This window comes from Moschus berezovskii, chromosome 4 (genome assembly GCF_049115385.1).
Source record: "Moschus berezovskii isolate FMDL1 chromosome 4, NW_MosBer_1.0, whole genome shotgun sequence".
NCBI lineage: Eukaryota > Metazoa > Chordata > Mammalia > Artiodactyla > Moschidae > Moschus > Moschus berezovskii.
Genome location: NC_142463.1, coordinates 109,700,157 through 109,723,241, shown reverse-complemented (window position 1 = coordinate 109,723,241; position 23,085 = coordinate 109,700,157). Strand labels below are relative to the sequence as shown.

Here is a 23,085-nt window from a genome sequence, read left to right as displayed (position 1 = left end):
CAACAATTCTGTGCGATGGGAGTTATCACTTCCCTTTTATAGATGAGAAACAGAGGCTTAGAGTGATTAAGTAGTTTGTTGTTCATTCACTAAGTCATGTCTGACTCTTGGCCACCCCACGGACTGCAGCAGGCCAGGCCTCTCTGTCCCTCACCATCTCCCAGAGTTCACTCAAGTCCATGGAGTCGTGAAGATTCGGACACGACTGAGTGGCTCAGCGCACGTACACACATAGCTCCTCCAGAGTTACGGGAACCTGGAAGAAGAAATGGTCAATTTTCCCTGGAGTTTATTTGGAAACACTTCACTGAGATAATTAAAGACAAAAAAAAAAAGACAAACAAGGGTCTTGTTCCCGAGGGTCTACTGTGTACCAGGCACTGTGCTTATCTTACTGATTTTAGTAATGACCTCGTGAGGTGGTGGCATTTAACAGATGGGGAAATTTAACTGATGAAGAAATAGGCTCAGGGAGCTAGAGTCAGTTGGGTCTTAACTGTGTATGTCACTCCCACTAAATCTACGATGTGGCCCATGAGGCAACACAAGCTCCTTCTCACTTCCACTGAGGATACAGCTTTGTGCCACGCTTCCCAGTTTCTGAACCGCTTTATACAACCTCTCTGTCCTGTGAGAAAGGAAAAACAGTTCCTTCTCATCTGTATCTGCTGATGAAACAAGAGAGGTCTGCGGAGGCACCATCCTCCCTGCACTTCTCTGGTTAATACTCCTTATCCCTCACCCCTTCCCTATGAAGCCCTGTATGAAGGGTCTCTGCACAGCTGTTACCGATTTTGTCCTTGTCTATAAGCATCTGTGTGTCTGACTCCCCTGCTTATGAGCCTCTATAGGGCAAAGATTGCTTAATCATCACTCAGGATTTTGGCCTCAGTATTTTCGTACCGTGATCCTCTTTTATTAGTATTACCCGTTATCAGCATAACTTTAAAATATTTTCCTGAAGAAAGCAGTGTGCCTGCTGTGGTTCCCATCCATTGGGATTCAGGAACCTCTACCCAATCCTTCATTCAGATCTTTCATCTAGATTCTTCCTAAAGCTGTCATCCATACATGCCTTCTAGAATTTCATAGGACGTATAAGCCCTCAGGAAGCCAGGCGGTCGCCCTTTACAAGTATGGTTGTAGTTGCCTCACTTCCTGGGTCATGTGACACTCCCATGGTTTCACATGACTCGTTCCATTATGCCGGAATTAACCCGCAGAGCTAGTCTATCACCGGCCCCTGCATCCCTGTTTTTATTTAGTTGATCCTCTATTCCTCCGAAGTTTGGGAACCCCAGCGTCTTCTTGCCTGGTGATGGAGCTTTCAAGTCCTTCCAGAGAGGTGAGTGGGGACAAGGCTTCTAATCGGTGTTGTCATGAACTTCCTGGAATTCTGGCTAACCCGACTCTGGAATTCAATGAATGACAGACTCTCCTTGAAGCAGATCATCATGTCTTTTTGATGGAGGGAAGGTGGGATCGAAGGAGAAATGGTTGGGAAGAGGGGTGCAGGAAGGTCCTGTTTGGGGTGGGCAGAGAGCTATTACTAGCAGAGAGCTTGGAGGGAGGGCTGGACTCGGGTGTCTGTGGGCTGTGTTCCACTCTCTTAAAGGTGGGAGACTATAGGCAGTCGAGCCCTGCCTAGGAGAGTAGATGAGAGGTGGAAAGGGGCTTGCCTTCTAGCCACTCCTCATTGTGTTCTCAGGAGTATCCTGTGCCTCGGGGCAGAGTAGAAATCATGGCTGCCAGCCTCATGGGATTACTTCTACTTCAGACAGTGTCGTGGGTATCAGGTAAGTGAGTCAGAAGGGAAGGAGCCCCAAGGCCCCCCTTCTGCCACATAGTCTTTGGCAGTCCCTGGCATGCTGGTGGTGGACTTAAGTAGATGCTCAATAAATCCTTTTGTGTGACTGAGAGCAACAGTGGGGTGGGGGTACAGCAAGATAATTTTTTAAAATATTTATTTATTTGTCTGAGTCGGGTCTTTGTTGTGGCATGTGGGATCTAGTTTCCTGACCAGGGATCAAACTCCCTGCCCCTTGCATTGGGAGCTCAGACTCTTAGCCATTGGACCACCAGGGAGGCCCACGAATTTTTGAAACCAGTATTTTGTCATTCTTTTCAACTAGTGTGTCCCTTCTCCCCATCTTCATCCTCCAGCTCTTGCCCCTCTTGTGCTCCCTCCCTGCCAGGTGCCCACCCCTGCAGCCCTAAAAGCTTTGGCTACAGCTCGGTGGTGTGTGTCTGCAATGCTACGTACTGTGATTCTCTTGACCCCTTGACTCTGCCTGACCCTGGCACCTTCAGCCGCTTTGAGAGCACTCGCAGTGGGCGCCGAATGGAGCTGAGTCTGGGGACCATCCAGGCCAATCGCACAGGCACAGGTAACCACCCCTCACCCAGGCTATGGTCCTTTGGAGCCCAGGCATGCCAGCGATCAACATGGAGTTTCTCCCCTGTGCACTGACGCCTTTTATTCCCTGCATTGCTTTTTATTCCCCTTTTAATCCCCAGGGTTGCTGTTGACTCTGCAGCCAGATCAGCAGTTCCAGAAAGTGAAGGGGTTTGGAGGGGCCATGACGGATGCTGCTGCCCTCAACATCCGTGCCCTGTCGCCTGCTGCGCGGGCTTTGCTACTCAAATCGTACTTCTCTGAAGAAGGTGAGGAGGAAAGGGACAAGATGGCATAGCGCAGCTGACACTTTGACCTTTCCTTTGACCCTGACATCCAACCATCCCTGTTAATGCCCAGTCGGGGGGAAAAAATTGTCCTATCCATCTACTGAGTGCCGGGGGCCTCCAGCTCAGATAGTCTGTCCTTCTTCACCCTGCACCCAAGTTCCCTTTGGCCTTGACTCAGGAATTTCTGCAGGAATTGAATACAACATCATCCGGGTCCCCATGGCCAGCTGTGACTTCTCCATCCGCACCTATACGTATGACGACAGCCCTGATGACTTCCAGTTGCTCAACTTCAGCCTTCCAGAGGAAGATGTCAAGCTCAAGGTGGGCACTCTGGCTGCCTCAGGCCCCAGCAGCATTGATGCCTGGTGGTTGAGGGACCTCAGGCTAGAGCAATTTGCAGAGAGACATAGAACTTGCCCCTGCCCTCTCTTGGGATGGGAGGGTAGAGGCTGATGGCTAGGCCAGCTACACTGGTTGGGCCAGTCTGTCTGTGTTCCCACTCTGGGTGTCTCTCCTCACTACCTTTGCTTCCAGATCCCACTGATTCACCAAGCTCTGGAGATGGCCAACCGCTCTGTCTCACTCTTTGCCAGTCCCTGGACATCACCCACTTGGCTCAAGACCAATGGGGCCGTGAATGGGAAGGGGACACTCAAGGGTCAGCCAGGGAATCTCTACCACAAGACCTGGGCCAGATACTTTGTCAAGTAAGGAAACAGCAGGGACACTGGCTCTGGACCAGCCTCCCCTCTGACACACCCTGGTCTGCGTCCCAACCCTTCACCTGTTCGGCTGCCAGATCTCAGCTCACCTTTCTATATCTGGGCCTTTTAAGCTTAGGCCCCTCAGATTTCCCCATTCAGTCAGACCTCCTAGTCCCCAGGGTCCTGGTCCCCTTTCTTGGCCATGATCCCTCCATCCTTGCCCTCGCCAGGTTCCTGGATGCCTACGCGGAGCACAAGTTGCGATTCTGGGCAGTGACAGCCGAGAACGAGCCCACTGCAGGGCTCCTTAGCGGGTACCCCTTCCAGTGCTTGGGTTTCACTCCTGAGCACCAGCGAGACTTCATTGCCCTTGACCTGGGTCCCATCCTCGCCAACAGTACACACCGCGACGTCCGACTGTTCATGCTGGATGACCAGCGCTTGCTGTTGCCTCGCTGGGCCCAGGTGGTAAGGACTCCTGTGGGTACCTTGTTTAGATGCTCAGTCGTGTCTGACTCTTTTTCAAGCCCGTGGACTAGAGCCCTCCAGGCTCCTCTGTCCATGGGATTTCCCAGGCAAGAATACCAGAGTGTGTTGCCATTTCCTTCCCCAAGGGATCTTCCCGACCCAGGGATTGAACCTATATCTCCTTCTTGGCAGGCAGATTCTTTACCACTGAGCCACCTGGGAAGCCCTTAGTACCCTAGTGACCCCAAATCCAGCATCCAGATGACTAGCTCCCGAGCAGAGTGCCTTCCCTGCCCCGACTTTTGATTCTTAGAGTACCCTGGCTGGGGCCAGGTGCCCAGGTGGCACTCCTGGGATGCTGGGGGTAGTGGTAACCCCCTTCTGGGTCTCCGGAGCCCCAAGAATCTCCCAGGTTGTCAGTCTAACCCCTGCTAAGTTGCGTTCCTCCTGCGCCCCCCTCTCAGGTTCTAGTGCCTCTTCCAGATTCCTTGTGTAGGACCCAGGCTCCATGGCTCTGTCTCCCCAGTAGCCCTTCCCTTTCTCTGTACAGGTGCTGGCAGACCCAGAAGCAGCTAAATATGTTCATGGCATCGCTGTACATTGGTACCTGGACTTCCTGGCTCCAGCCAAAGCCACCCTGGGGGAGACGCACCGCCTGTTCCCCAACACCATGCTCTTTGCCTCAGAGGCCTGTGTGGGCTCCAAGTTCTGGGAGCAGAGCGTGCGACTGGGCTCCTGGGGCCGAGGGGTGCAGTATAGTCACAGCGTCATCACCGTGAGCCACCTCGGTCTCCCCTCTGTGGCAGGCCACCTTGGGCCCCTCGCTGGTCTCCCCTCTGCGCGGCAGGCCGCCTTGGGCCCCTCGCTGGCCTCACCAGAGGCCGACAGGGGCCCTCTCTCCAGCTTCTCCCCAGCTCGCTCACTCTCTGGGGCAAAGTTTGGGGATATCATGGTGCCTTCTACTGCCTTCCCTTCAGAGATCTGTGCACCCTATCACCTTGTTCTGAATGCTTGAGGCGTTGTATCTGCCTCAGATTTCTCAGTTTCTCTGGTGATGCCTCTGTCCTCAAAACGCCTCCCTCCTTAGACTTTTAGCTTTTGGCTGTGCTGGGTCCTCGTTGCCGCTCGGGCTGTCTCGTTGTGGCACGCGAAGGCTCTTCTTTAGCAGTGGTGCACAGGCTTCTCACTGCAGTGGCTTTTCTTCCTGTGGAGCACAGGCTCTAGGCATGCCGGCTTCAGTAGTTGTGCATGGGCTTAGTTGCCCCGCGGCACGTGGAGTCTTCCTGGATCAGGGATCAAACCTGTGTCTCCTACATTGACAGGAGGATACTTAACCACTGGACTACCAGGGAATTCCCCTCCTTAGATATTAAGGATATAAAACACTCCCCTCCCAGGGCTGAGGCCCCACAGCATCTCCTTCATGTGACGCTTAACTGTATTCACTGGGGGCCCAATGTGGAACCTTTGTCTCTGCCCTGTTCCTACCCTAGAACCTCCTCTACCATGTGGTTGGCTGGACCGACTGGAACCTTGCCCTAAATCCTGAAGGGGGACCCAACTGGGTGCGCAACTTTGTTGATAGCCCCATCATTGTGGATATCGCTAAGGACACATTTTACAAACAGCCTATGTTTTACCACCTTGGCCACTTCAGGTGAGTGTTAGGTGGGCATTCCCACTCCATACCAGGCCTAGCATCTCTTGCACTGGGCTTGTATCACCCACTATGAGGGAGCAGGAAGGTGTGGAGAGTGGGAACCTTGGGAGGCTTGCATCTGTCCTTTTTGCACCACATAGGTAGGAAGTGACTAGATGGCATTTGAGACAGACAATTCCTGAATGCCCGATGCTGAGGCTAGGAGGCAGGAGGGCAGGGCATACCTAACCGCATGGCTGGAGGCCTGGAGAGTTAGGGCAGATCTTAGGAATGGTTCTGGGGGTCGGTGTGGGGCTGAGCAGGGTGGTGTAGATGGTAGGGAAGGGGACTTCTCAAGTGAGAGACTGATGGAAGTTACCCTCAGGGCTGGGGTCCCTGACAATGCCTGTTCCCACTTCAGCAAGTTCATTCCTGAGGGCTCTCAGAGAGTGGGGCTGGTTGCCAGTGAGAAGAGTGACTTGGACACGGTGGCACTGTTACGTCCTGATGGCTCTGCAGTTGCGGTTGTGCTGAACCGGTGAGAGCAGCGGGGCCTGGGAACTGGGATGAAGATGAGACAGTGGGCTTGGCGGGATCACACACTCCGCTTCTCCTCCCTACCTCCTCCAGCTCCTCTAAGGATGTGCCTGTCACCATCAAGGATCCTGCCGTGGGCTTCATGGAAACTGTCTCACCTGGCTACTCCATTCACACCTACCTGTGGCGTCGCCAGTGACAGAGCTGATACCCACGCTTGCGCCTGGGCTCAGTATGGACATTAAAGGGACACGGTCAGCCCACATGCCGTCTGTGGCTATAGAGGGTACAGCAGGACCAGGGGGAGCTTAAGTGACGTAAGCCCAGAGGCAGTGGTTTGCGTGACTCATTCTCCCCTCTAGTTGGTGCCAGGGGCTGGAGGGCCCTAGGGAAAGGATCGGGAAGCCCCAGTGGTCCTCCACCCCCGTGCTTGTGTGAGCATGTGCTATGTGCTGGTTGCCTGTGGAAACTGGGCCCCGGCCCAGGGTGAGCTCACTGTCTGTACAAACACGGGGGTGGGGGGTGGGGTGGATGGAGAGAGAGGTTAAGGAAAGGAAGAGACGCGGAAAGCCGGACCCAAAACTGGGAACTGTCTGTCTTTCTTGGAGATGCAGAACCAAGCCTATGCAAATGTCAGCACCAAGGCACAGACAGTGAAAGAAGCCAAGCAGCAGAGGGTAGACTCAAGCACCAGATGGCCCCCCTGGTACCAGCTAGGAAAAATGGCAGCTTCTTAAAAGACAGAATGTCTGATCTCAGTCCATGTGAGCAGTTTTATTTCGGGGGAGTGGCACCCCATTTCCACCATACCAACAACGGGGAAACACAGGAGCCTCTGGAATGCATGAGAGTAGAAAAATCAGTCCCGAGAGCATGAGCATAGATCATTCCTCTTCATCCTCCTCGGCCATGCCCAGGGCTGGCGTGCCTGGGGCCCGGGCAGATGGTGCCCGCTGGATGGAGACAATGCCGCTGAGCAAGGCGTAGCCGGCCATGGCTGCCAGCCCTGCCAGCACAGTTAGGATCTGGTTCCGGCGCCGGTATGGCTCCTCCTCAGTCTCTGGGTTCGGTGATGTCTGGCGTGGAGGTGGTGCCTCAGCTGAGGGGAGAGGAAGGGAGGTGGGTGGGAGGCTGGTTCCTGGATCCCTGCCCACTCTCCCCAGGACTAGCACCCCCCACCTCCCCACCCATCCGCCCCTTACCTCCTTCCCAGGGGAAGTACAGGCTGAGGATGTGGGTGCAATAGGCACAGAGATTGTGCAGCCCCCGCAGGTGGGCCTGCAGCTTCCCACTGGGCAGCTTCGCCTGTTGCAGCAGGGCCAGGTAGCTGAAGACGAAGGCGTCCAGGGAGGCGGGGCTGCAGCAGAGAGGAAAGAGTGGGAGAGATGGGGTCAGAGGAAGAGTCGGCCCTGGGAAGAAGGCTCTGGGCAGCAGGGACCACCGGGGGAGGAGAGGACACACAGCTCTGGTCCTGGTGTGGGGAAGGTGCCCCAGGTGGCGCCAGCCTGGCCTTGAATGGGACTCTATCCCAGGGCTGCATAAAGGGCACATTGAGTGCCCCACAGCTCAGCAGGCCTGTCCCGGGCCTGGCAGCCCTCCCACCCTCCCGTACCACTGAGGCGGCTCCGGCCCCACACACAGCCCTACCTTCACCAGACCCAGTGTCTGTGCCGAGCACCTCCTGTCAAGAGCCTGAGCCCCCACCCTAGCCCCTGTGGCTACATCTGAACCTGTATCTTCTTCCAAGCCACCTATGACTCCCCTGGAGTGAGACTCACGCATCTCCAAAGAAGAATTTTTGAGAGCCCAGGCGCTGAGAGAGAAGAGTCAGGCATTCTCGGGCTTCCTGGTATAGCTATGGGGAGGACACAGGTCGGCTCACGGCTGCGGGTTGGGTACCGCCTCCCCTCCCAGGCACTTGCCCCCTCCACCATCATCCTGGGGGCTCCTGTCATACAATACCCTCCTGTCCCAGAGGTACCTCCTTCTCCAGCTCCTCCTCATCCTCAGGCCTGTGCTCCCCACACAGCAGCTGCAGCCGTCCCATGTACTGCCGCTGCATGCGGCCAGGCAGGAAGAAGTTGAGGGGAAAGGGCATCGCCTCTGCATACCACTTCCGGGTCACTTCCACATAGTTCTTGGCGTCTACCCAAAAAGTATGTATCTGCATTGGGTATGTAGGAAGGAAGAGGCTGGTCTGAGCCACTGCACCTGCCTGACCCAGGGTGGGATTCTGGTTCCCACGCTGGCTCTGTGTGTGTGTCTGTGTTTCTGTGTAGGCCTGGGCACTCACCAGGACTGGGAGCAGCTTCTCCTCCAGCAAAGACATGAAGGCCAAGGTGTCTGCTCCTTGCCGGGCGGACAGGTCGTAATCAGCATTGTACTTCTGTGGAGGAAACGTCCATGGTGAGGTGGATGCTGGGAGACTGCAGGGACACTTCCTCAAGGAGGGAGGCCTCCTGTCTGGCACCACCCACCCTGACCTCTGAGCGCAGCAGAGGTAGAGCAAGGAGCTTTTCTTGCGGAGGCCCCCTCGCCTGGGCCCAGTCAGTAGCCTGTTGCTGTTGGCGGAAAGCCTGGACCTTGGAGCCTGCTGGCCGTCAAGGTCCCGCGCCCGCTGGGGGGAGGAAGGAAGGCCCAGCCACAAACCAGGAGCAGCTCCCAGAGTTTCCACGGAAAGCTGGCGGGATGCCTGCTGACGGCAACTTTCTAACAGTAACTTCCCCAAACCAGACACCACAAAACTAGCAGAGCAGAGCTCAGATGCAACTGGGTTTCAATCAATGCCTCAGGAACTAGGGGATACCATCCTCACGCTCCCGGGACCCAGTGAACCCATGTTGAGGGCTCCTTGGCTTGTTCTCTCAATGCTCAGCTCTTGGCCGTTTCTTGTTTCATTCCATGGTCCAGGCGCCACCACCACACACACATTCCAACCATACCCCCAGGTCTCAGCCTACCACACCTTCCTAGGCTCCAGTGTCTGCTCCTCAGCACCCTCCTCCACGTCCTGAGTAAACTTTGTCCCCAAGTAACCTCTTGAGTGTGATCGTTAAACCTCTCTGAGCCTCATTCTCCTCCATGGAATAGGGGTAATAATCTTTCTCAATATGGCTGTGGTAGGAGAAAACTCTTTAGAAACAGGGATAGCTGTGCTCATACATAAGGAAACAGTGGCCCAGTCCCACCAGGAATTTTGGCTTTTACCTGGATCCCTTCTCTCCATTCCTCTCAAGCCTCCATTAATTCCCCAGTTCCTCCACCTTTGGGAAAGTAGAAATGAATAAGAGGGGTCTACTTCTGACAGTATGTTCCCTTTTGGAACCAGACCATGAAAGCTGGAAGAGCCCTGAGAAAGTATCCTGGCTAAGCCCCTGGTCTTAAAAATAAGCTTACAGCTCTGAGAGATTAAGCAATCTGCCCAAGGTGGTCACATAGCCAATGACAGAGTGAAAAGCACAGCCTGGGCCTCTCTCGTCCTCTCGTAATGCTCTTTTAACTTTCCCATCGTGGCACTTGGCCCTGTCCATCCTGAGCCCCGTATTATAAAGCCTGACCTGGTCCCTTAAGAGTAATGACCCTTAGAACTCCCTCCCATCTTCCACCCCGCCCCGCTACTGGTCTCATCTCTGAGGGCTTCATCTGTTATTTCCTACTCTCCTTTCCCTTCCATGTGTCAACAGCCTGTTCATCTCTCCCTCCCTGCCCAGCAGGCAGAAGGCATTGTGGCTCCAGATGTTTTGACAGTGGCCGAGTTGAATCTCTAGCCTACTGCATCACAGCAACATGTCTGTGTCTCCTCCACGTGACTATGTGTCCCTTGAAGCCCTGGGTCACCTGTGTCTGGTTTGGCATACACTTGGTACTCAATAAATGTGTGTGGCACTGAACTGACTGAACTTCTCTCGCTGGCAGTCACCCTACCCAAACCACCTACCTCTTTTCGAAGGTGGGTGATGATCTTGTGTGGTACTGAGATGACCTCTCCATGACTGGTCCGAAGGGCAGGCAGAGTTCCTGACATTGAGAAAAAAGTATGTCCACCAGACCCTTGGCCACCTATCCGCACATAGCCACAACACATCCTTGTCTGTCTCCTGCACTTCCCCTTGTACACTCCCTTCCTCACCCCCCAGCAACACTGGGTACCTGAAGGACTCCTCCAGGGGTTGGTGATCTTGTGCACCTTGAGTGGGGCACCAGTAAATCTGGCATAGGTCTGCAGGGAAGGAAGCAGAAGGCAGAGAGGCCAAGGACATGGCCCACACAGGGGGATCAAGACAAGAAATAACATTTATTGAATACCTTCTGTGCTATGCTCTACCCTGAGGGATTGCTTCACACCAGAAAGGTAGACATTATTGTTCCCGTTTTACAACGGGCAAACACAGGGCTTAGAGACCTTATGGACATGTCCCTGATTACAAATCAGCCAGGAAAACTCTTCCCTCTTAGATCCTCTCCTGCCATCTACCTGGTGAACACCTAGCCTCACTTGGAAGCACTGGCCATTCCTTCTTGGGCAATCTGTTTGGTCTGTTCCTACTTATACTGTAGCATCTGAACATTTTATTACACTTGTTTGCTGACGGTTCTAACTTTATGTAAACAATGCCCGGGGAGGGACCAAACGCCATTCATCTTTGCATGCCAATGTCTGGTATCTGGAAGAGGCCTAATCCAATGAAATGAGTCGAGTGAAAAGGAAGGAGTGAGTGAAGGAGCCAACTAGTTAGACTCCAAAGCTCTTTCTCCATAGCCTTAGCTGTGGGTGGGCCTTTTGGTTCAATAAACAATAACCTCAGTAAATGCCGTTGAGTGAAGAGGAGGAAGGGGAGACAGGAGAAGGCAGTAATGCCAAGCCGGAGAACCTTGAGATCATCCAGCCTTTGTAAATCTCCGGATGAAGAAACGGCGCCAAGAGAGAAGGGACCGCCCCAAGGTCACATAGCCAGTAAATGGATGTTTAAGAACTAAAATTCATCTTCTGAACCCCCGACCAGGCCTCCTTCCATTGCTAAACAAAACCGAGGCTACCAAGGCACCGAACAGAGTTCATACCGGCCAGGAACGCTCTTGGATCGCCTCAGTTTACCGCACTGCGCCCGTACTGAGGCGTCCTGGCAAAATCCGGATGACCGGCTAGTCCGGCCCCCTCCCCAGTCCTCCAGGGCGCAGCAGAGCGCGCCGGCGCCACCCCTCACCAGCACGGCCAGGCTGTCCAGGTCCACTGACGGCAGCCCCCAGCCCCCTGACCAGCAGAACAGCTCCATGGGCGCCGCCATCTTGCCTGCCCTCTGTCCCGGAAGCACCTCCCCCTGCGCCTCAGCCCTGCACGGTGTGGATCCGCCCCCTCCCTTTCGGCAGACCGCGGTCGGGACCTAGGGGAGGCTGTCAGGAGGGCGCGGCTTGTCCAGGCCCGAGAGGCGGCCTGAAAACGGCGTGGGGCGGAGCCGAGGGCTTCTGGGGAGGGCGGCCGCCGCCTGATCCAGAGGTGCCTCCCGAAGGGGGGATGGATCCTCAGCCCTGCGCGCCTTGGAGAATCAGGGCGCCCCGATGGAGGGGAGCCCTGAACACCCGAGGAGGCGGTGGGAGCAGAAGGGGATTTTGTGCTCCATGACGGGTTCTGGGGGCCCTCGCAAATCTGCAAGACGTCTGGGCTGCTCTGGGGCCCCTCAGGGCTCGGCCCCGAGCGGGGGCTGCGGGGGGGGTCCCCCGAGCCGCATGTTTTCCACAGCGCGTTATGTTTGGAACCAGCCCCGCGCCTCTTGTTGCCATGGAAACAAAACAGGGGCGGTGGCGGCGGCCGGAGCGGGGCCGGGCTGGGGCCTGTGTGTGGGGGAGGGGAGGTGGGGCTCGCGGGCTGTTGCCTTGGTAACGGGAACTGAGGCGCCCCTCCGCCTCATCCGGGTCATGGCCTGTCCGCCAGTACCCACCGTGTTCCCGGTCTAGCCCCCGGTCCCTGGCCGGTCCTCCGGTCTACTCCTGTCCTTGGTGTCCCTTTCCTCTTTCCTGAGTTCTTCACTCCAGCCTCACTGGCCACTGTTTTAGGCTCTCCCTCCAGTTCCCACCGGACGCTTCAAGATTCCAAGTTTTCCTAGGAGTGAGGGGAAAATGGAGGCACAAGCACAGTCATCGGACCCCCCCAACCCCCCATCCTGATGAAGAGCACTTGCTCTATCCGAGCAGCAAACTTCATTCCATACGGACATCCCCTGGGCGCTATAGCAAGCTAGTTTCGGCCACTCCCTTGGAATTCTCTCATGCCAGCTGTGGAATAATGCCCACTGTCTGGCACTACCCCTGCCAAGGGTTCCTGCCTTCTCCAATTGTGGCTTCCAGAAAACAGTAGCATTCGGTAGCAGCCCCCAACAGCGAGATGCCTGGAGATACGGAGAAAGGGAGGCACCTGGGGGAAAGCACCATTAGGGAGAGGCAGGAGGCTAGGAGGCCTCCAGGACTCTTCCCCCGTGCCCCTGGTTCCCGGGTCTGGGGATGTCTCCAGGGTGATTGGCAGCTCTTTGTTTCAGCCCCCCCTCACCGCCTGCCGGGCCCCCCCCCTTCAACTCCCCCTTCCAGTCCCTCCGCCCCCCGCTCCTGCTCTCCGCCTAGCCTTTTCCCCTCCCAGCCGCCTGCCTGCCAGGGGTAGTGAGCCGGCTGAGCGGCATGGAGACACAGGAACTTCGGGGGGCCCTGGCTCTTCTCCTCCTTTGCACTTTCGCATCTGCCAGTCAGGACCTGCAGGGTAAGCCTGTACCAATCCTCTTAGCCCCTTCTCTGCCTCCTCCCCATTTGCCCCCAGCCGACCAGCAGGGAACATGTGGGCCAAAGGAGAGGGGAGAGTCCTGAAATTGAATCGGAGGGGAGTTGATGAAATTATGGCCCTGTGGAGGAGGAGTTGACACTAGAAGGTGGTGGATGAGTGGGAGCTGGCCAGGGTCAGCATGAGGCCAGGGCAGAGGACTCAGGGGCTGGATGCTAGCTAGGGTTGCCTGGCTGGGTTGGTGTCTGAGCATCCCCAGGCACCCCAGGGTCTGGGAGAGCAGCTCAAAGGTGGGCTTCTTCCACCCCTGGGTTCCTGGCTGCTTAAGAACGGGATGGGGGTGGGGAGCAAGAGGTCTGGGCTCTCCTGGAGGTCTGGTGGTGGGATGGGCCTGTGGGTGTGGGAGAGGTACTTGGAGCAGATGACACAGGCACAGATTCTTTACTGGCTGGAAGGGAAACCACAGATTGGCCAGGACACAGGAGGCAAAGGAGCCGGGTCCTACGTTCCTGTGGGAGAGAGCCAGACAGTAGGAGGGTCACAGCCTTCAGTGGGCAGCTGTTCTCATCTAGACCGAGTGCGCTGAACCCCCAGGATGGGAGGAGGGGCACTAGAGTGTGGGATGAGCCAAACCCAGCGGTGCAAAGAGAAACTGCCTTCCCATTTCTGTGCTGTGGGCACCAGGTGCTTCTCCTGCTGGAGATTAGCACAGTGACTCCTTTGCGCCACCTGGTGGGAGCATCTCAAGTTTGTGGGGTTCTGTTTCTATATTTTCAAGGGAGCCTGAGGCCTCCTGGTTCCCAGGCAGGCAGTAAGGGAGGCCCAATGCCTTGTCCTCTGATAGCAACAAGGGTTGGATTTCAAGGGGCAGTGAACACTCTGGGGTGGGGATAACGGATGCCCTACCCCTGAAGGCTCAGAGGAGAGGGCAGACCTTAGCATTTGACAGGGGTCTGACCTTGATCATCCCTGCCTGGCCAGTGATCGACCTGCTGACGGTGGGCGAGTCCCGGCAGATGATAGCTGTGGTGGAGAAGATCCGGACAGCCCTGCTCACCACTGGGGACATCTATCTCTTGTCCACCTTCCGCCTGCCCCCCAAGCAGGGTGGTGTCCTCTTTGGCCTCTACTCTCGCCAGGACAACACACGATGGCTGGAGGCCTCTGTCGTCGGCAAGATCAACAAAGGTGACTAGTGGGCATCTCCTTTCCTGCAGGGGTGACCCCTTTGAGCACTCTTCCTCATCCCCATTCTCAGAGCCCTCTTAATTCTCCTTGGGCTCCACTGGGGACTGAGGACCCATCAGGCAATGTCCAGGCACCAGGGGAACCTGGTGCTTAGGAGGTGCCTCAGGAGGCCAGGCACCCAAGAAATGGGGTGAGGCATCTGTGGGTGTGCGGAGTTGAATGTGGGATGTCTGGGGGGAGGGGAGGCTTGTCTCTGTGCCCCAGCAGTGGTATAGAGGTCTCTTAGATCCCTGGAACGGTTCAGGGGGTGCAGAACCAGTTGCCATCCTAGCAGGGGATAGAGTGGCCTCGTGTAATCAGATGGCATGATAAAGTGGTAATGGATAAACAGGTCGCTCTGATGACACTGAAGGACAGAGGACAGGGTCATCCGATGACACTGAAGACTAAGAAAGTCCTAGTCTTTGAATCAATTTGAAACCCATTTTTCATGTACCTGTTATGTACAAGGTATTGAGAGATACATAGCTGAGTAAGCATTGACAGCCCTAGAGATGTGGTGTTTGGAAGAACTGATCCAAGGCTCAGCTGGGAGACAGGGGATGGGGGCCAGTGCGCGTACTGACCTCCCCTTCTGGGCAGTGCTGGTGCGGTACCAGCGGGAGGATGGCAAAGTGCATGCAGTGAACCTCCAGCAAGCAGGCCTGGCTGACGGGCGCACACACACGGCTCTCCTGCGACTCCGAGGTCCGTCCAAACCCAGCCCTGCCCTGCAGCTCTATGTGGACTGCAAACTGGGCGACCAGCATGCTGGACTTCCGGCACTGGCCCCCATTCCTCCAGCAGAGGTCAATGGGCTGGAGATTAGGACTGGACAGAAGGCTTATTTGAGGATGCAGGTGAGCAGAAAAGACCCTTTGAGTGTCGGTGAACAGTTTGCACCGGTGGGAGGAGGAGCTGGTAGGTCCTCCCCCATGACAATGTTTCTCTCCCCACCCAGGGCTTCGTGGAATCCATGAAAATGATTCTGGGTGGGTCCATGGCCCGGGTTGGAGCCCTGAGTGAGTGTCCATTTCAGGGAGATGAGTCCATCCACAGTGCAGGTAACACATGCTTCTGTGAGCTGGCATCCTGGGCCCCAGTCCTGCCATCTTTGATACTTTTCATCCTCTTGACCTTTCTTCCCCTTAACACCAGTTCTTTTGGCTCACCTATTCCTCATCTATTCCTGGGGCTTCTTGACTCCGTTATCCCAAATCTCCTTCACCTCTGACTCTATGATCTCCAAATAATACATTCCCGGGAGGCACGGGTCAACAAAATCTCCGTTAAGGTCATCCTGCCTATCAGTGTGGCCACAAAAATAGAAGGATCCAAAAAAAAAAAAAAAAGAGTATAACTCTGAAGACCTTTGAGTGGGGGTAAGGAAGGTAGTGGCTTGGTCTTTCTCGGTTGACTGAGCTAAGGGTCTTTTTTAGTTCCCACTGGCATCTGTCACCTACCAGCAGTTTCCCTAAGCATTTCTCATCTGCCTGGTCTCTCTGACAAGGATACTCAGAGGTTCTTAAGTAAATAAAATGTCCACCTCTCCCAGACATTTCAAAGAGCTCTTGTGGTAGAAGCTCGAGAGGGAGGAAATGGAATGTATTGGGGCCCTGGCCCTGCATCGGGTCACCTCTCACTTGGATCCCTTCTGCCACAACCTTGCCTGGGAACAGCAGGATCTGGGTCTTGACTGTGAGGCAGCTCCCTTCAAGGGACCCTCATCCAGCAGAAGGAGCTGGTGGGACCGGCCCATCACCACTGCCCTCCTACCGTTCATACTCCATCTTTATTTCAAGGCACCAGCCCTTTTCTCCTTTCTTCTCCTCAACCAGCCAGGCCCCTGCTCACATCTCCACCCTCTGTGTTTTCTTGCCCTCTCTAGTGACCAACGCACTCCACTCCATCCTGGGTGAGTAGGCCATGCCAAAATGAAGGGGCATGAGGGCGAGGAGGAGACACAGCAGCCTGTGATGAAGTCCTCTTCAGCCAGGAATGGGGTGGGACTTAAAGGTGGGGGGTGGGCAATGGCGGCAGCACCTGGCTAATTACCCAGAGAGGGGTCAGGGCTGGTGCTCCAGTTCTGAGCCTCTCTGCACCCTGGACCCTGACAGGGGAGCAGACCAAGGCCTTGGTCACCCAGCTCACCCTCTTCAACCAGATCCTGGTGGAACTGCGGGATGACATCCGAGACCAGGTTTATTGGGCCGGTGAAGGGTGGCACTGATTCTGGGTGGGGTGGCAAGTGCCAAGAGCTGACTCCTCCCCATCCTTCTGTCTACCAGGTGAAAGAAATGTCCCTGATCCGAAACACCATCATGGAGTGTCAGGTGTGCGGTGAGTGGGAGAGTAGGGGAGGGCTCCACATGGCATCAGTGTGCCCCCCACCCCCAGGGCTTTAGCCCCCACTTCTGGTGAACTAAATGATGACCTCTGGGTGGCTTTGACTTGTCCAAACCCACCCCCCAGGCTTCCATGAACAGCGTTCCCACTGCAGCCCCAACCCCTGCTTCCGAGGCGTGGACTGCATGGAAGTGTATGAGTACCCCGGCTACCGCTGTGGGCCCTGCCCTCCTGGCCTGCAGGGCAATGGCACTCACTGCACAGACATCAATGAGGTGAAGAGGGCCCTTTCTGGAAGGGCATAGAAAGCTGGGGTGAGGGAGTTATCAGAGGCCCAAGAAGGTGGCGTGAATGTTGGTCAGAAGCAGAGGAACCTGGGGTTGGAGACCAAAAAAGACAGGTGAGACAGGTCTGGGACAAAGACTGCAAGGTCATGCAGGGAAAGAGCCAGGAGCTCGGCAAGGGCATTGTGAGAGGGCCAGCCAGAGGAAACCCACAGGAGGCCAGGGTGGGATCAGAGCACGATGAAGCTGGGGGAGGGGAGGCCTACAAACAGGGAGACCAGGAGCAGTGGTTCTGGGATCACAGGCAGGGTCCTGACCCCTTCTTTCTCATCTGATCCCCAGTGTGCTCACACGGACCCTTGTTTCCCGGGCTCCAGCTGCATCAACACCATGCCTGGCTTCCACTGTGAGGCCTGTCCCCGAGGCTACAAAGGCACACGGGTGTCTGGTGTGGGCATTGACTACGCCCGGGCCAGCAAACAGGTCAGGGTGGGCAGAGTACGTGGACAAGAGATCTGGGCCTTGCAGGGACGGGCACTTCAGGGTTGGATGTTGAACCCTTGGGATAAAGGGGATGAGGTTCCTGGCTTACCTGCTAGCTTTGCCTTGGTTTTGGGTCTGGGCTTCATGTCTGTGTTCACAGATAAGGCCATACAAGTGCTCTCTGCAATACCTGAGGAGACCCAGAGTAAGTCTGGTTCTACCCCAAGTCTGCTCCTTCAGGTCTGCAACGACGTTGATGAATGCAATGATGGTAACAATGGTGGCTGTGACCCAAACTCCATCTGCACCAACACTGTGGTGAGCTGAACACTCTGCATGCGCGGGTGGTGGGACGGCGCAACCCCCTCCTCAGATTTCCTGCTCCCCTCCTCCTTTTCTACCCAGGACGTTATGCATGGTAGGTGTTCCACATGGACTGGTTTGGAATTCTGATCCTGCCTCTTACTAGCCTTTAGCAAGTTATCTACCTTTACTGAGTTTCAGCATCCTCCATTGAAAAATGGGGCTCTTACTTTCCTTGAAAGGTTGTCAGGAGAACTACAGGAGATAAGTAATAGACCTGGCCTGTCATCTGCAAGGGTCCCTCCTGTGCGCCTCGAGGGATGGGGATAATGTTGGTCGTGGTGGGCTGGCCCTCCTTCCTGAGACACTGCCTCCCTCCCTCCTCCTAGGGCTCTTTCAAGTGTGGTCCATGTCGCTTGGGCTTTGTGGGTAACCAGAGCCAGGGCTGCTTCCCGGCCCGGACCTGCCACAGCCCGGCCCACAGCCCCTGCCACGTCCATGCCCACTGTCTCTTTGAGCGCAATGGTGCGGTGTCCTGCTCGGTGAGCGAGGCCCAGGGTTCAGAAGAAACAGGGGGCCTGGGGAAAGGGGGAGGGCTAAGGACCGTGTCTAGGGACTGGTAGGGGGGCTTGCGTGGGAAAGGGAGGTGGGCCTGGGCCCAGAAACTGGTTGGCAAGAATACAGCCTGAAGAAGGTGGGGTGCGGGGAGCCAACCCAGACCACTAACTCCCACCCTTTGCGTCGCCCCAGTGTAACGTGGGCTGGGCCGGGAATGGGAATGTGTGTGGACCTGACACGGACATCGATGGCTATCCGGACCAGGCACTGCCCTGCATGGACAACAACAAACACTGCAAGCAGGTGCAGGGGCAGGCGAGCGAGTGAGCGGGGCAGGGTGCCCCGGGCTGGGACGGAACGGAGCTCATCCGTCCGCTTCCTCTCCCTGACCTTTAGGACAACTGCCTTCTGACACCCAACTCTGGGCAGGAAGATGCTGATAATGATGGCGTGGGGGACCAGTGTGACGATGATGCTGACGGGGACGGCATCAAGAACGTTGAGGTGGCTGCTAGACGTCCTGCCCCTTCTAGGTCCCGAGGAAGGGCCCCAGAGCTCCACATTAGGGAGGCATGAGCCTGCTACCCAGAATGACGTGGACGACGTGGGAAGTTGGCTGGGTGGGATTGCGCCACACCAGTGGACCGTCACAGGAGTGGGGCTGTGGACAAGGGTGGTGCAAGGTGGCCAGTGGTTCACGGGAGGCCTGACTCTCTGCCTCCCACCCCAGGACAACTGCCGGCTGTTCCCCAACAAGGACCAGCAAAACTCAGATACAGATTCATTTGGTGATGCCTGTGACAACTGCCCCAACGTTCCCAACAATGACCAGAAAGACACAGATGGCAACGGGGAAGGGGATGCCTGCGACAACGACGTAGATGGCGACGGTGCAGGCCTGGGGCTGGGCGCGTGGCCGGGAGCCCCGTGAAGTCTGGATAGGGCAGCAGTGGAGCGGGCAGGCTGAGAATTCTGGAAGGGTGATGCTCGGGGGAGGTCAGACTGGGTGAGAGGTTACCTGTGGCCGATGTCAGTGGGCACGTGAAGGAGGGTGTGGGGTTAGGCCAGGAGTGGGCAAAAGGATGAGATGAGCTCAAGCAGATTTCCTGACCCGCTCTCCTCTGGATGGGACACAAAGCCCAGGACTTTCACCAACCTGGAAGACAAGAGTGTGACTGTGTTCTAGTGGTAACCCTGTGTGACCCCCATTATATTTCCAGGCATCCCCAATGGACTGGACAACTGCCCTAAAGTCCCCAATCCCCTGCAGACAGACAGGGATGAGGATGGGGTGGGAGATGCTTGTGACAGCTGCCCTGAAATGAGCAATCCCACCCAGGTACAGGGGAATGGAGAGGGCAGGGAAGGGGTTGGTGACTGGTGGATGAAGCCCAGCCCTTTGGACGGGAAGTGGTCAGGTCGCCCTTTGGACGGGAAGTGGTCAGGTCACCCTTTTTAGAATTCTCAAAAGGAGATGGTGAGAGCAGGTCCCTCTCTCTCAGACAGATGCAGACAGTGACCTGGTGGGAGATGTCTGTGACACCAATGAAGACAGGTAGGGTTTGGGCCAAGAGATGGAAATTTAGGGGATACTTTACCTTCCTCTAGTATGTTCTCAATCCCCTCTAGGGTCCAACTTTAACTCTCCACTACTGTTGAGCAGGAGGCGATGCCCATAGTCTACCTCCCATTCCTACTGCTGAACCTCCACCTCATCTGGCTGACTGCAAGGGGTCTGGCTGAATGGAGGGTATACCCCCAGAGAGATTCCTAAGCAGAAGAGTGGGGAAGGATGCGGTACCTTTAAAAGCCTTTATTTGGTGCCTGTTCTTCTGGACAGTGATGGGGACGGACATCAGGACACCAAGGACAACTGCCCACAGCTGCCCAACAGCTCCCAGCTGGACTCGGACAACGACGGACTTGGAGATGAATGTGATGGGGACGATGACAATGACGGTGTTCCGGATTACGTGCCTCCTGGTCCTGATAACTGTCGCCTGGTACCCAACCCCAATCAGAAGGACTCAGATGGTAAGGCTGGGGCCGCCAGAGGATTGGACTGCTGTGGGGTTTGTTCAGGGAGAGGTGGCAAGCCTTGCTGGGGAGAGAGGTCGACACCTCAAGGCCTGAGGTGGTGGTGCTGGCCAGGGGCAGTGGCCAGTGCCTCCCTGAGCGCCTGGCTTCATCCTGCCCAGGCAATGGTGTTGGTGATGTGTGTGAGGATGACTTTGACAATGACGCAGTGGTCGACCCCCTGGATGTGTGTCCTGAAAGTGCAGAGGTAACCCTCACGGATTTTCGTGCCTATCAGACCGTGGTCCTGGATCCTGAGGGTGATGCTCAGATTGACCCCAACTGGGTCGTGCTCAACCAGGTACTAGGGCAGTGAGCTGGGTGGGCGCTGTCAGACCTGACTAGTAGGCAGAGCCCAGGGAGGGCAGCACACTGGAACCAGGGCTTTTGTCTTTACTGCACATCACCAGGGCATGGAAATTGTTCAGACCATGAACAGTGACCCCGGCCTGGCAGTTGGTATGTAAGGGGCACCCAATTCAGCAATTTCAATAATTTCCAAATGGAGGGGTCCTACAGGCAGAGGATGGGCCACTGCCTTCCCACTGGGCATCCCATCCCACCCCCACCCCACAATGGGAGTTAGCAGCTTTACTACCCCTGCCCCTGATCCCACCTCCCCTCCCACCCACCCCCAGGATATACAGCCTTCAACGGTGTGGACTTTGAAGGCACATTCCATGTGAACACTGTGACCGATGATGACTACGCAGGCTTTCTCTTCAGTTATCAGGACAGCGGCCGCTTCTACGTGGTCATGTGGAAGCAAACAGAGCAGACCTACTGGCAGGCCACGCCTTTCCGGGCTGTTGCCCAGCCAGGGCTACAGCTCAAGGTCCCACTGCTGCCCAGATTCCCTAGTCCAGGGCCCTTTCCCAAGGCCTCCCCCACCAACCCTGGGGCCTCCCCCACCGCCTGAGCAGGGGGAGGCCTCTTACCCAGACATCTGGCCTGGAGGTGGGCTCCCTGGGGCTCCAGAATATTCTCCTGACTCCCTTTTCCACCTGCACTTGCCAACCTGTTGTCTTCCCTTACTCTGGCACCATGGTTGACCCACTGTCTTTGCTGATGCCCCATAGGCAGTGACATCAGTGTCTGGCCCAGGCGAGCACCTCAGGAATGCCTTGTGGCATACAGGCAATACTCCCGATCAGGTGCGACTGCTGTGGACTGATCCACGAAATGTGGGCTGGCGCGACAAGACCTCCTACCGCTGGCAGCTGCTGCACCGGCCTCAAGTTGGCTATATTCGGTGAGGGGAGGGGCTGAGCCCTCCCAAGAGACCCCAGGCCCAGCCTTTCCTTCCTCTCCAGCTGGGACTCACCAGTGACTTCCCCCTCACTGCTGTAGTGCCATGGGCCTGGACTGGAACCACTTCTCGCCACCTCCCCTCTCACCACAGACTAGCTGCCCTGGCCCTGCTTGCTTCTTAACATCAGGCAGCCTGGGCTCTGGTGCTGCTAAGGACCTATAAACAATGTTAGGCAAGTCCTTCTTTTGCCATGCTCCATTTCCCTCTCTGTAAAATGAGGGTGTATCTGGGAGCCTCCAAAGCCCAGGCTAGTCTGTGGAGAGGCACATCAATCCACCTCATCACTGGTCCAGCCCAGAACCTGCCTCATCAGAGTTTGACTGGAAGGGATCATCATTTACAGAAGAGCCAAGGGAAGCCCAGACTCTGCACTGCATCTCTTAGTAGCCAGGCTGAGGCCTCTCAGTTCAGCTCTCGGTCTATAACTTTACATTTCCTAGCTGGTGGGGATGACAGGGAAGGGAGGGGAAATGGCCCAGAGCCCAGAGTGCAGGGACTTGGGTTGGTTCCCCTTTAAGGTGCCTGGGGCTGCGGGGCGCCAGGGCAGGGGATGGTGGGGGTGGACTAGAGCCTGGGAAGCGGGTGACTTCACCCCCCAGCCCATTGTACTCATCGTCATGGCAACCCAATCCTCGCTAGGAATGCGGCTGGTGCTTTGAGATGCAAAGGGGGCTGGACAAAGAGCCAGGGGCCCCAGGCCTGAGAAAAGCACCCCTCCTTCCCCCCTTTCCTTCCTCCCTTTCCCCCACCTCCCTTCTCTCTCAGGCCCGGTGAGCCCTAGGGGGGTTGGGGATGAACAGGGCTGGGTCATGGTGGCGCAGTGCCCACTGGCACCTAGCACCAATGGACACTCCTATCCCGGACAGGGTGAAGCTTTATGAGGGTCCCCAGCTAGTGGCCGATTCTGGGGTGATCATTGACACATCCATGCGAGGGGGGCGTCTTGGTGTATTCTGCTTCTCCCAAGAAAACATCATTTGGTCCAATCTCCAGTATCGATGCAATGGTGAGGCTCTAGACGGAGAACAGCCTGACCTCTTGTGCCCTCACGGGAGAGTCACATCTTCTGACTTTAATCATATCTCCTTTCTCAGACACAGTGCCCGAGGACTTTGAGCCATTCCGGAGGCAGCTGCTTCAGGGAAGAGTGTGAAGAGGTGGCCACTGGATTCAGAATCCTGATTTTAGACCTTCGGGCCTTGGGGTCCATCCTGGAGTCTAATTTACAGCCCCTCAGCTAAACACCGACCCTCCTCTGGCACCCACCACGAGTTCAGCCCCAGAGGGGTGGTGACCCCACTGTTCAGGAGATGGGAAGTTTTCAAGGGGGTATTTCTCAGGCACTAACCCCAGGAAAGATAACAGCACATTGCCATAAAGTTTCAGTTCTTTTCTAAGCCAGTGCAGTTACTTATTTTAGGGATTTTCCGGGGCAGGAAGAGGACTAGTAGAATGTAAGTTAGAGATCTAGAGGGAGTTTGGCGAGGAAGGTGTGGACGGGGACTAGATGGAGGACGGGGGTTAGGTGAAGGATGGGGTGCTGGTCGGAGGATGGCTAAAGTCCTCCCATCCCCACTTACTCACGGTGGCAGCGGCGACACTCCAGTCTAAGAGCAGCCGGGATCGACAGCCAGGAGGGCTGGGGCTGCCCCGTTCGGGGTGAGGGGGAGGCCGGGGGGCCGAGGGGGCCGGAGGCC

At 56.2% G+C, this 23,085-nt stretch overlaps 3 protein-coding genes across 8 annotated transcripts in view; 2 read left to right on the top strand and 1 right to left on the bottom strand.

Moving 5' to 3' along the window:
- Positions 1-6,794, top strand: part of GBA1 (glucosylceramidase beta 1) — an 18,541-nt gene extending 11,747 nt beyond the window's left edge. Inside the window, exons 2-12 of one of the 2 annotated variants that reach the window (XM_055402025.2) lie at positions 1,266-1,345; positions 1,709-1,796; positions 2,196-2,387; positions 2,518-2,664; positions 2,876-3,009; positions 3,223-3,395; positions 3,623-3,860; positions 4,411-4,635; positions 5,354-5,517; positions 5,921-6,037; positions 6,130-6,794. In XM_055402025.2, coding sequence (XP_055258000.1) covers positions 1,319-1,345; positions 1,709-1,796; positions 2,196-2,387; positions 2,518-2,664; positions 2,876-3,009; positions 3,223-3,395; positions 3,623-3,860; positions 4,411-4,635; positions 5,354-5,517; positions 5,921-6,037; positions 6,130-6,235 — 1,611 coding nt within the window. In that variant the 5' untranslated portion in view covers positions 1,266-1,318 and the 3' untranslated portion in view covers positions 6,236-6,794. Of the gene's footprint in view, positions 1-963; positions 1,346-1,708; positions 1,797-2,195; positions 2,388-2,517; positions 2,665-2,875; positions 3,010-3,222; positions 3,396-3,622; positions 3,861-4,410; positions 4,636-5,353; positions 5,518-5,920; positions 6,038-6,129 lie in introns of those variants that run through there. The other variant, XM_055402026.2, reaches the window with a different exon arrangement.
- Positions 6,785-11,387, bottom strand: MTX1 (metaxin 1). Of its 2 annotated transcripts, XM_055402027.2 has the most exons (8): positions 11,241-11,386; positions 10,186-10,255; positions 9,974-10,053; positions 8,330-8,422; positions 8,018-8,200; positions 7,815-7,891; positions 7,239-7,393; positions 6,785-7,135 (listed from the first exon to the last, which is right to left on the bottom strand). In XM_055402027.2, exons 1-8 carry the CDS (start codon positions 11,319-11,321, stop codon positions 6,921-6,923), a joined length of 954 nt encoding a protein of 317 aa, XP_055258002.2. In that variant the 5' UTR covers positions 11,322-11,386; the 3' UTR covers positions 6,785-6,920. The 2 variants fall into 2 exon arrangements, with proteins under 2 accessions (XP_055258002.2, XP_088691979.1); XM_088835853.1 differs by lacking the exon at positions 8,330-8,422 and having other exon boundaries at positions 11,241-11,387.
- Positions 11,360-23,085, top strand: THBS3 (thrombospondin 3). Of its 4 annotated transcripts, XM_055402023.2 has the most exons (23): positions 11,362-12,781; positions 13,781-13,987; positions 14,630-14,886; positions 14,988-15,090; positions 15,915-15,941; positions 16,144-16,226; positions 16,315-16,366; positions 16,499-16,647; positions 16,999-17,139; positions 17,380-17,457; positions 17,832-17,984; positions 18,193-18,303; positions 18,397-18,504; positions 18,731-18,890; positions 19,221-19,339; positions 19,503-19,555; positions 19,841-20,034; positions 20,199-20,377; positions 20,487-20,535; positions 20,715-20,911; positions 21,156-21,328; positions 22,255-22,394; positions 22,483-23,080. In XM_055402023.2, exons 1-23 carry the CDS (start codon positions 12,703-12,705, stop codon positions 22,539-22,541), a joined length of 2,871 nt encoding a protein of 956 aa, XP_055257998.2. In that variant the 5' UTR covers positions 11,362-12,702; the 3' UTR covers positions 22,542-23,080. The 4 variants fall into 4 exon arrangements, with proteins under 4 accessions (XP_055257999.2, XP_055257998.2, XP_088691978.1 ...); XM_055402024.2 differs by lacking the exon at positions 22,255-22,394 and having other exon boundaries at positions 11,360-12,781; positions 22,483-23,085; XM_088835852.1 differs by lacking the exon at positions 16,144-16,226 and having other exon boundaries at positions 16,315-16,359; positions 22,483-23,081.

Coding starts and splice junctions, on each gene's coding strand:
- MTX1 (XM_055402027.2), bottom strand. CDS start 11,321: ATGGCGGCGCCCATGGAGCTGTTCTGCTGGTCAGGGGGCTGGGGGCTG. Junction 10,256..11,240: donor TGGACAGCCTGGCCGTGCTG/GTGAGGGGTGGC, acceptor CCTTCCCTGCAG/ACCTATGCCAGATTTACTGG. Junction 7,136..7,238: donor GTACTTCCCCTGGGAAGGAG/GTAAGGGGCGGA, acceptor CTCTCCCCTCAG/CTGAGGCACCACCTCCACGC.
- THBS3 (XM_055402023.2), top strand. CDS start 12,703: ATGGAGACACAGGAACTTCGGGGGGCCCTGGCTCTTCTCCTCCTTTGC. Junction 15,091..15,914: donor TGAGTCCATCCACAGTGCAG/GTAACACATGCT, acceptor TGCCCTCTCTAG/TGACCAACGCACTCCACTCC. Junction 20,378..20,486: donor ACTGGGTCGTGCTCAACCAG/GTACTAGGGCAG, acceptor GCACATCACCAG/GGCATGGAAATTGTTCAGAC.